Source organism: Mustelus asterias, chromosome 25, assembly GCF_964213995.1.
Source record: "Mustelus asterias chromosome 25, sMusAst1.hap1.1, whole genome shotgun sequence".
Lineage (NCBI taxonomy): Eukaryota > Metazoa > Chordata > Chondrichthyes > Carcharhiniformes > Triakidae > Mustelus > Mustelus asterias.
The window spans coordinates 24,553,987-24,566,221 of NC_135825.1; the positions used below are offsets into that span (position 1 = coordinate 24,553,987).

The 12,235-nt window shown below is 44.4% G+C and overlaps 1 protein-coding gene across 1 annotated transcript in view; it reads left to right on the plus strand.

The window, feature by feature from the left end:
* Positions 1 to 12,235, plus strand: part of elapor1 (endosome-lysosome associated apoptosis and autophagy regulator 1) — a 131,199-nt gene that overhangs the window by 34,080 nt on the left and 84,884 nt on the right. Inside the window, exons 3-4 of the mRNA XM_078242270.1 lie at positions 4,308 to 4,494; positions 9,792 to 9,939. Of these exons, the coding sequence (XP_078098396.1) occupies positions 4,308 to 4,494; positions 9,792 to 9,939 (335 nt within the window). The remainder of the gene's footprint in view (positions 1 to 4,307; positions 4,495 to 9,791; positions 9,940 to 12,235) is intronic.

The following is a 12,235-nucleotide window of genomic DNA, read 5'->3' on the forward strand; positions in this document are numbered from 1 at the left end:
CAGAATGTAACAAACAGACCCTCCTGCAATATGTGGGAAATTAGGGACATTTCTGATATCCCTGGTGATCATGCGTGCAGGAATTGTGTCTCGCTGCAGCTCCTCAATGACCACATTGCACGATTGGCGCTGTAGATGGACTCACTATGGAGCATCCATGACACTGAGGACATCATGGACGACACGTTTAGCAAGCTGGTCACACCGCAAGCTCTGGCCGCATAGGCGGAAAAGCGTTGGGTGACCACCAGGAAGAGTAGTAGGTGTAGGCGGATAGTGCAGGAATCCCTTGTGGCCATCCCCCTCTCAAACGTGTAGGATACGGTTGGTGGGGATGGCCTCTCAGGGGAAAGCAGCAACAGCCAAGTTTATGGCACTACGCTGCACAGCTGGGGAGGAAAAAGACTGGGAAAGCTCTAGCGATAGGGGACTTGAATGTAAGGGGACCTGACAGGTGTTTCTGTGGCCATGAACGAGACTCTCAAATGTTATGTTGCCTCCCTGGTGCCAGGGTTAGGGATGTCTCAGAGCAGCTGCAGGGCATTCTGAAGGGAGAGGGTGAACAGCCAGTGGTTGTTGTATATGTCGGTAGCAACGACATGGGGATGAGGTAACAAAGACCTGCTGTTTAGATGCTTTGACCCGAACAGGCACCGGACCGTGGCAACTAGGGGAATTTCACAGTAACTTCATTGCAGTGTTAATGTAAGCCTTACTTGTGACTAATAAATAAACTTTAACTTTAACAGGAATTTAGGGAGTTAGGTAGTAGATCAAAGAGCTAATGTTGTAATCTCTGGATTATTTCCAGTTCCACACACTACTGAGTATAGGAATAGGAAAATATGTCAGATGAATGTGTACCTAAAGGGATGGTGTAGGAGAGAGGGCTTTAGATTTTTGGATCACTGGGACAGTTTCTGGGGTAGATGGGACCTGTACAAGCTGAAGGGGTTGCACCTGAACCAGAAAGGATCCAATATCCTTGTTGGGAGTTTGCTTGTGCTGGTGGGGAGGTTTTAATCTAATTTGGCAGGAGGATGGGACACAGAATAGATGTACAGTTGGGAGCGAGGTTCAGTCAGACATAGAAGGAAAACTAGGTCAGTCCAGCAGGCAGAGAAGGCAGAGGCATGATAAGGCACTTGGGAGGATTAGAAAACTAAATTGCATGTATTTTAATGCAAGGAGCCTGCCTGTCTGGTGAGGCAGATGAACATTAGGTTGTTGATCAACATGTGGAAATATGATATTGATGCAATTACTGGGACATAGTTGAAAGAAGGCAACTCAACACTCCAGGGTATTAAAGTTTCAGGTGTGATAGTGGGCATGTAAGAGAGGAGGGGCACTGCATTATTGATAAAAGAGACCATCATTGCAATAATGAGGGAGGATATCTTAAAAGGTCTTCAAATGAGGCCATATTGGTGGAGTTTAGAAATAAAAAGGGGTAATCGCTTTGCTGGGATTATACTACAGGCCTCCCAACAGTCAGTGGGAAATAGTGGAGCAGATATGTAGGCAAATCACAGCAAGATGCAAGAGAAATAGGGTTATGGTTGTAGGAGATTACAACTTTGCCAATATTAACTGGAATCGCCTTCGTGTGAAATGATTAGATGGGATGGAATTTTCAAAGAGCAGTCAGGAGAGCTGGATAATTGTGACCATCTTCAAGAAAGGAGACAGGCTCGACTGTGGAATTACAGAGGGATTTCACTATTCTCCTCCACAGGAAAGGTCATCGTGAAAATCCTCTTCAATCACCTCCTGCCAGTGGCTGAAAAGCTCCTCCTTGAGTCTCAGTGCGGCTTCCGCCCATCAAGACATGATCTCCAGCACACAACAAATCCAGGAAAAGTGCAGGGAGCAGCAACAGCCTCTTTGATCTCGCAAAGGCTTTCAGCTCTGTCAGCCGTGAAGAATTGTGGAACTTCCTCCGCAAGTTAGGTTGTCCACAGAAATTCGTCACCATTCTCCACCTGCTCCACGATGACATGCAAGCCGTGATCCTCACCAACGGAACCACCACAGGCCCAACATTTGTGCAAACAGGGATTAGACAGGCTGCATCATTGCCCCAATGTTCTTCTCCATCTTCCTCACAGCAACACTCCATCCCATCACCTTGAAGTTCTCTGTACTATTGGAGCCTCCTCTTGGTGTGAGCAGATATCGATGATGAAATCCAACATTGATTCCAATGCGCTATAGCAATTTTCTGAAGCCTGAGGAACAGTGTTCGAAAACCGAGACCTCAAATCCAGCACGAGACTCATGGTCTACAGAGCAGCTGTGTTCCTTGCCCTCCTGTATGCATCAGAAACATGGACAATGTACAGCAGACACCTCAAATTTCTGGAGAGATATCACCAATGCTGCCTCTGCAAAATCCTGCAAAGCCACTGGCTGCATAGACATACCAATGTGAGCATCCTCTCCCTGGCCAATATCCCCAGTATCAAGACACTGGTCACACTCGACCAGCTGTAATGGGTGGGCCACATTGTCTGCATGCCCAACACAGGACTCCCAAAACAAGTGCTCTACTCTGAGCTCCGCAATGGCACGCAATCACTAGGAGGGCAGAGGAAATCTCTAAGGACATTCTGAAAGCCTCCCTAAATAAACGCAACATCCCCATCGACACATGGGATTCGCTTGCCTTAGAACGCAAAAGCTGGAGAAGGGCATCCGTGAAGGCGCCAATCACCTCGCATGTCACCGGATGGAGCATGCTGAGGCCAAGCATAAACAGCAAAAAGAAAGCACAGAATCCAGAGCATCCCTCCCATCCACCTCATCAAACACCACCCGTCAAACTAGTGGCAAAGTCTGCGACTCCAGGATTGAACCACCGCAGAACCTACCTCCCCAGAGTGGAAGTAAGTCATCCTCGACCCTGAGGGACTGCCAAAGAAGAAGATTCGGGCATGGAAACTTTCAGCATTGAGGAGAGACTGGATAGGCTGGGTTTGTTTTCGCTGGAGGAGATGAGGCTGATGGGATCTGATGGACGTATACAAAATTATGAGAGACATAGATAGGGTAGATCGTAAGAATCTTTTTTTGCATGGCAGAGGTGTCTAAGACCAGAGGGCATAGGTTTAAGATGAGCAAGTGGTTTAGAGGGGATCTGAGGAAAGGTATTTTCACCCAGAAGGTGGTGGAAATATGGAATGTGCTGCCTGAGAGGGTGTGGAGTCAGGTACTCTCTCAACATTTTAGAAGCATCTGGACAAGCACCTAAATCGCCACAACATAGTAAGATTGGTACTGATGGTCGGCATAGAAATGGTGGGTCAAAGGGTGTGTTTTGCTTCTCGGCCTTTTGGCTAAGATTAAGTGTAAGCGCTCCGGTAACCAATGAGGTTAAACTGAGGCTTCACCTGATGCAACTTTTTAAAGCCATCTCAGCCTTTTGGCCAAAATGAAGCTCAGATCGAGCCCAGGAAAGGGTGCAATGCCTCCTCCTGTCAGCTTGGATCTTGCTTGATTGAGCCCAAGATGATATGCAATATCCTTGTCTCGTCAGCTTGGATCTGGTTAGTCCCTCGTGTGGGGACTCTGATTGGACTTTAAGTACCAAAAGGTTGAAAGAAAGGGTGTGTTTCTGTGCTGTATGATCTAAGAACAAACCAACAAATATCCGCATAGACAACCAGTGCTTAAGGAAAGCACAGACTTACACCATGTTCTTTCTCTGAAGTCCCGCTTTATGTATGAACGTTTGAAAACATCAAACTGTCACTTACGTACATCTGGATCGGATGGATGGCCAATGTAAGTAAGCGTACTTTTCAATTTTTGACGTTGCATTTTCTGAGCCCATAAAGTGAATTGCAACGTACGGTGAAATGCTAGGCAGTTAGGAGAAATAAAGATCAAAGAACTGGCATACATGTGAGAAATTTGCATTCTCTGGCCTTTTGCATTGGCTTGCAGCAATGTTCATGTTTGATGGAGGGACTTGCTGGTGTCTTGCCGAATCAGCACAGGAAAATTTGGGTAGAGCATAAGTCACGGACAGGCAGATGTTCTCAATGTTTTGCATTCAAGAATTGTCATCCGCATATATTTTCACACCTTTGTTCAGGTGTACGTTTCCAAGTTATTCAGGATTTAAAAGATAAATTTGTCGAAGTTTTTATTTTAGTCAGTTTTTAATTATGATAATTGAAGAGTAACTCTTGACAGATACATACACGAGTCAGTTGAAAGCATGTCATACACTTCCTTGAGGTTTGATTCTGTTTGCAATATCTTGTCCAAATTTCTGATACCAGTTTTGTACATTTAAACAGCTTTTTCCTGTGGAGCTGGTCAGTTCTTAGACATGAGGAACCAATCATGCAAAGAATGTGTTGCTGGTACTTACTCTCTGGGCACTGGCATTGAATTCAGTGAGTGGGATGCGCTGCCCTCGGGATTTGTCAACACCGGGACCTCTCCAGACTCTTCAGACAACGATTCAACTGAGAATTGCACAATGTAGGTACATTTATGTGTAGACCAACAACAGCCTTTAACACACTGCAGGGAGAACTGATCGTTCTGTTTAATATTTATTAATTACAGTCTTTGGTTACAATATATTATGCATTGCATTGGTACAATTTAATGCAGTGGTTCCTAACCGTTTAATGTCATGGCACGCCTCTATACTATTTAAAACCATGCTGAGACACACCTCCTATTTTCTCTGCCTTCTTCCCTTACTGGGAACTTTGTTTTTAACTTCTCCTGTCCCTCTTGCCTGTGTTTTTTTACCTCTCCCTAACTCTCTTGTTTAAAACCATAGACCAATAGAAAAGCTACAGCTCAGAAAGAGGTCATTTGGCCCATCTTGTCCATGCCAGCCCAAGGACACCCAGGTACCCTTTCTAATCCCACCTCCCTGTACGCGGCCCATAGTCATAGAATCATAGAAACCCTGCAGTGCAGAAAGAGGCCATTTGGCCCATGAAGTCTGCACCGACCACAATCCCACTCAGGTCCTACCCCCATATCCCTACATATTTACCCACTAATCCCTCTAACCTATGCATCTCAAGACTCTAAGGGGCAATTTTTAGCATGGCCAATCAACCTAACCCGCACATCTTTGGACTGTGGGAGGAAACCGGAGCACCCGGAGGAAACCCACGCAGACATGAGGAGAATGCGCAAACTCCACACAGACAGTGACCCAAGCCGGGAATCGAACCCAAGTCCCCGGAGCTGTGAAGCAGCAGTGCTAACCACTGTGCTACCATGCCGCCCAGCTACCGTGGCTACCGTGGAGCCTACAGCACTGAAGGTGCGTTTCCAGGTACTTCTTAAAATAGTTTAGCGTTTCTGCATCCACCACCAACTTGGGCAGTGAATTCCAGGCACCCACAACTCTCTGCCTAAAAAACTTCTTCCTCATGTCCTCTCTATACCTTTTGCCACTTATCTTGAATCTATGTTCCTTGGTTCTAGAATTCTCCACCCAGAGAAACAATTTTTATCCTGTCCATTCTATCTCTTCCCCTCATAATTTTGTACACCTCAACAAGTCACCCCTCAGCCTTCTTGGTTCCAAGGAAAATAACCCCAACCTATCCAATTACTCCTCGTAGCTACACTTTTCTAGTTCTGGCAACATTTTTGTAAATCTCCTCTGCACTCTCTCCAGAGCAATTATGTCTTTCCTGTAATGTCCAGAACTCTGCACATTACTCCAGTTATGGCCTCACCCAGTGTTTTATACAATTTCAAAATTATATCCTAATTTTTAGATTCTATACTTCTGCCAATGAAGGAGAGCTTTCTATTTGCCTTCTTTACAACCTTCTCTACTTGATCAATTGCCTTCGGGACCTGTGTGCTTATATGTCAAGATCTCACACTTCGTCTACCCCTCTTAGTATATTCCCATTTATTGTGCGCTCCCTATAACTGTTTGACCTCCCTAAATGCATGACCAGTAATGTGGCTGCCCCTTTTTTTTATTTCTAAGCTCAACCTGTAAAGCCACATTTGTTGACCCGTTTAGTATATCACCCCTGCTCACAACTGGAATTGATCCTTTAACCATTAGTGCTACTCCTCCTCCTTTTAATCTTCCACACTTCCCCCAGGGTTTTTGTGTCCTTTTTGAATTGTCGCTTTTCGTGTAGGCATATGGGGCCTTTGTCTTCAGCTCCAAGTCCCGTTGGTCATGCGTATGGGCCTGACCGACATAAAAAATCTAAACCGCACACGTGCAGCTCTTTCCCAGCTGGTGCATAGGCGGGAGGCCCAAGATTCATCAGGTCTTGGAGATGCCAACTACACAGCTGAAGGCAAAGGTTAGTTTTAGTTTAATTACATGAATTTTGAATCATTTCTCGCAGTACTCTTTAGGTGTACACACTGGTTGGGAACCACTGGTTTAATGTACAGTACACAATGTGAATTGTACACATTATCATGTGATGATGGGAGTCTTGCAGTGTGTTAAATTTAAGAAAATCCTATCAGTTAGCTGAAGTTTCATTGAGCTAGATGTATTTACACTTAAAAGCAGCAGTTTTCTGTATGCAATCTCCCAGCATGGATCCTCAGTTACTGGGGAAACATATTGGAAAATGAGACACATGCCACGTGATTTCCCATTGCCATTCTTGGTGTGTTTTTACTCTTACGTAAACCAAGGGAAATACGGAAAATCCCATGGGGAAAAAAGTTTCACCATGATCTGGGAGCTCTATGGTTGATTGTCCTTTGGCAAATGCTATCAGTAATGGCCTATAAATTAAATTGCACATCAAAAACCTTTGACCACTGTTTGCATTTGGGGGAAAAAGTTGTTACCTAAATACAGAGGTGTGAAAAGTTCTGTCACTCATCTTCTCTAATATCAGTGCAGGAGCAGCAGAGAGCTGAAGACATGGCATTTATACCATTTCCTATGGTCTTCCACTGAAGCAACAGCACAAAATTTCAAAATCTCTGTAAACATTCACCTCCTGTAATATGCTGATTGATTGAAATGGAATGGCAGAGAAAGACAAAAAATATTGGAGTAGTTCAGACTGCTTTTAACTTTACCTGCATCATTGAATAAATTTCTGATGGACCACAAATGCAAGGCTTTTTGTGACCCATTGAATGTGTTGTTTAATGTTATGAACCTCGCTGATGTCCAACGCGAGGGTATCTCAAATCCCAGAGGGAAAACTTGGAAGACCAGTTCTTAACTATTTATTTCTGCGATTTGGAAAAGATGTGAGAAAAGAGATGAAACCCACTGAGGACAGGTAGAAGTCTTGTTGTAAATTATTCAACCAACAAAACGTTTTATCAAATGTTAAGACACACAAAAAAAAGCAACAGGAAAGAACAACATTTACAATTCACTACAATAATGGTTACCCAGACAGTATGCTTAAAATAGCTCCCCCCCCCCTCCCCCAAATCTAAATCTATCTACTTCTCCAAACTCCAGGAATATATCTTCCCCAAAACAACATCTCATAGGTTTTCATTGGGAGCCAAATCCAGCAAATAATTCAGGTAGCTTTCTTTTGAGGACTTTTCTTCTAGTTTAGAGTAGAATTTATGGGATCTCACACAGTCAGATTTCTTCTGCTTTCTTTTCTGCACAACAGCTTGAGTCTCCTGAGCGAGCTCCCTTTTGCAACTGGGTGTGATTATGATCTAGGTCCCTAAACTGCTTTGCTTAACAAAGTATCTGTTTCACTCTGCTATTAGGGCTAATCTGCATCTCTCAAGTCCTCAGTGTAGCTAAACCTTATCGGTTTCTTTTTTTATCCAATTCTTTGCCTTTTTCATCTTATTCCAACTTCCTAATATTAAGCCAAAGTACAGACTTTTCCTGAAAAAGAACTACTTTCCAAAGAAGTGTGAGTGGTTGTTGATTAAAATGGAATGGACTGTAACAATATTGATTATTTCATCCATAACTGCGTCTAAATTAAAAGAGAAAAGCAGAGTGAATATAAAAGTGTTTTAAATTACACGATTAAATAATTTCTGTAAATGTGTTAATCTAGCTCATGACCTTAACTGTCGCGTGCAAGAGCATTTAAATCTAGAACAGCTGGAATCATTGATTCCTTAAGAATTCCATACTTTGGTATCCTGACAAATAAATTCTGGCGAAGCAGACTAATCCTCCACCCCTTGCTCTGCTGAGTTCTCAGTCTCAGCCATGTATGGCATTATGAAGAAGCCAGGTATCTTTGTGATAGCTGGTTATCAGTGATGGAGCCAGAAAGATTTGAGGCCTGATTTCTAAGTCTGTAAAAGTGAATGGGTTAAGAGTGAGCTGAAATCTTGCCAGTGATATTTTGCCCCATAGCTAATCTCACTAAAGTGGTAGATAAGTCAAAACTGACAGAGCTGGGTTAGAAAGGTGAAAATCAGCCTGGGGAATTGTAAGGCCTGACCTTTGCTGGAATCTGAGGGTGGGATTTCCCAGCTGCGCACACCCCAAAACCAGAAAATCCTGCCTGAAGTCAACGGACTTTTGCATGGTCCACCCCCCCCCCCCCCCCCCACCCCCCCTCCCCGCCCGCCCGCTATGATTCCCGTGGCGGGTGGAATGGGAAAATTGCCCCATTCAGATTTTGGGTATCAACTAAGGAAACAATTCGATTTGAGGATTTGGTGCTATATGTAGCTGAATAGCAATCCACATTATCAAAGCTCATTCGTGAATAATGGCAATTTAATAAGATACTGAAGAGTGACTATACTGGTGGAATAATACCCCAACAAGAGCCAACAGCTTTAGTGGGAGAGCGGAATGAAGAAGCCTGGTGAAAAACTGGTGCAAGGCAGCACCATGGCACAATGGTTAGCACTGCTGCCTCACAGTGCCAGGGACCCGGGTTCAATTCCGGCCTTGGGTGACTGTCTGTCTGCAGTTTGCTTATTTTCCCCATGGGTTTCCTCTGGGTGCTCCGATTTCCTCCTACAGTCCAAAGGTCATAGCACAAAATCATAGAATCCCTGCAGTACAGAAGGAGGCCATTCGGCCCATCGAGCCTGCACTGACAACAAACCCACCCTATCCCTGGAACCCGACATATTTACCCTGCTAATCCCCCTGACACTAGGCTCAATTTAGCATGGCCAATCAACCTAACCCACACAACTTTGGAGTGTGGGAGGAAACCGGAGCACCCGGAGGAAACCCACGCAGACACGGGAAGAACGTGCAAACTTCACACAGACAGTGATCCAAGCTGGGAATTGAACCTGGGTCCCTGGCACTGTGAGGCAGCAATGCTAACCACTAAGATGTGCAGGCTAGGTGGATTGGCCATGCTAAATTGCCGCTTATTGTCCCGAGATGTGTAGGTTAGTTGATTAGCCAAGGTAAATGTGTGAGGTTATGAGGATATAGTGGGGGAAAGCGCCTGGGTAAGATACTAGGTGCAACCTCGATGGCCTGAAAGGCCTCATTCTGCACTGTAGGGATCCTATAATGAAAAAGAGAAAGAACAAGTGTTTTTTAAACTGAGTGCCTCTCCCTATCCTCAAAAGAATCAATTAACAAAGCCCCTGTGTTCTGAGCAGGGACATGAACAGGGATAAAAGTTACACCTGCCTTAGGAAAAAGTGTGCTATAGTTGCCATTTATGACAATCGCTTCTGTATTTACAGTCTGCACGTACATCAGTATAATTGTCAGTACGTGTTTGTTTGATTGCACAGATAATGCAGCTCATAGATTTGTCAGTCATTGCTTGCAGCTTGCAACAGGATAGATCGATGTTAAACTGGAACTGAACTTCTCTATGTATTTTTGATAGGTCAAAATGGAGAGCTAAAGGTGATTTCATAGCATCCAATAGCGATGAGTGCACAGCTACTCTGATGTATGCAGTGAACCTGAAACAATCAGGCAGCGTCTCGTTTGAATACCAATATCCAGACACCAACTTATACTTTGAATTTTTTGTAAGTAATAACAGCCGTCTGTTCAACAATGGCATTGACATTTCATTTGCGCAGTGCCGATTTCTATGAATGTACCTCTAGAACAGAAAATGACTACCGTTGGTCTCAGAACCTGTACAGCTGTTTTCATAGCCCTTCACAAGAGAATAAAAGGAGGTTTACAGCATGGAAACTTGTCCATGCCACGACTTCATTTGGAAAGGAAATTTGTGGCATTTGAAATGATATTAGAGTTGTCCTAATAAAGTAATATTAATTATATAAGAACAGCCAAAGGGTGTGCGTTACCTATTTGACCCATCAAAAGTTTGTCCAGTGTTATTTTTTTATTCATTTGTGGGACATGGGCATCGCTGGCTGGGCAGCATTTATTGCCCATCCCAAGTTGCCTTTGTTCAGGCTTTGGAGTCACACGTAGGCCAGACCAGGTAAGGATAGTAGATTTCCTTCCCTAAAGGACATTAGTGAACCAGATGGGTTTTTCCATCAATGGTTTATAGTCATCAGTGGATTCTTAATTCCAGATATTTTTTATTGAATTTAACTTCCACCATCTGCCGTGGTGGGATTCGAACCCAGGTCCCCAGAACATTAGCCGAGTTTCTAGATTAATAGTTTAGCGACAATACCACTAGGCATCGCCTCTCCTTATTATCTTAATTCTCCCGACAAAACAAAAGCTGAAGGAAAATCAGACATATTTTATTGAAGCTACAGCCTTCTTTCACCTCTTTCTGGACAGTGCATCTATGAGGCACCAAGGAATCCTAGTAAAACTGAAATCATTGGAGATCAGGGGTGGTGGTTGGGGGGGGGGGGTCGTGGGGGGGGGGGAATGGTGAGTGGTGAGTAATCCTCTGCACTGCCTGAAGTGATACTTCACACAAAGGCTAAATTCAATCATCTCAGCCCAAGACATCATGGTTGGAGTGCATATGGCATGTTCTTGGAACCATCAGTGAAAGTAATAATATTAGAATCACAGAATCGACAGTGCAGAAGGAGGCCATTTGGCCCGTCGAACCTGCACTGACAACAATCCCACCCAGGCCTTATTCCCGTAATCCCATATATTTACCCCCCTAATCCCCCAACACTAAGAGTCAATTTAGCATGGCCAATTAATCAGACCCGCACACCTTTGGACTGTGGGAGGATGCCAGAGCACCCAGAGGAAACCCACGCCGACATGGGGAGAATGTGCAAATTCCACACAGCAAATCAACCAAGGCCGGAATTGAACCCAGTTCCCTAGTGCTGTGAGGCAGCAGTGCTAACCACTGTGCCACTGTGCCGCATTCACATTTCACATTCTCAACTGCTCTCATGTAAAAATATGAAAATGCTGCAAATTTCAACTGAGTTCATTTCCATTTTCTAAACAGTAGCAATCATCCCTACCTGCCTCGGGGAAAAAAAGTAATTTTGTTTGCATAGTCCGCAAAGTACTATTTATCCCACTTAAACTCCATCAGTTATTACAATTTGAGCCAATTCCGAATATTCTTTGCTCTCTGGGAAAGCTAGATTCAGTAAAAAGTCTCACAACACTAGGTTAAAATCCACCAGCTTTATTTGGTAGCATGAGCTGTCGGAGCACTGCCCCTTCATCAGGTGAGTGGGAGTTGTGTTCACAAACAGGGCATAGAAAGACACAAACTCAATTTACAAGATAATGGTTGGAATGCGAGTCTTTGCAGGTAATCAAGTCTTAAAGGTGCAGACAATGTGAGTGGAGAGAGGGTTAAGCACAGGTTAAAGAGGTGTGTATTGTCTCCAGACAGGACAGTTAGTGAGATTTTGCAAGCCCAGGCAAGTCGTGGGGGTTACAGATAATGTGACATGAACCCAAGATCCCAGTTGAGGCCTTCCTCATGTGTGCGGAACTTGGCTATCAGTTTCTGCTCAGCGATTCTGCGTTGTTGTGTGTCGTGAAGGCCGCCTTGGAGAATGCTTACCCGAAGATCAGAGGCTGGATGCCCGTGACTGCTTAAGTGTTCCCCAACAGGAAGAGAACATTCCTGCCTGGTGATTGTTGAGCAGTGTTCATTCATCCATTGTCGTAGCGTCTGCATGGTTTCCCCAATGTACCATGCGTCGGGACATCCTTTCCTGCAGCGTATCAGGTAGACAATTTTGGTCGAGTCACGAGAGTATGTACTGTGTGCCTGGTGGATAGTATTCTCACATGAGATGATGGCATTCGTGTCGATGATCCGGCCCGTCTTGCAGAAGTTGCTGTGGCAGGGTTGTGTGGTGTCGTGGTCACTGTTCTCCTGAAGGCTGGGTAGTTTGC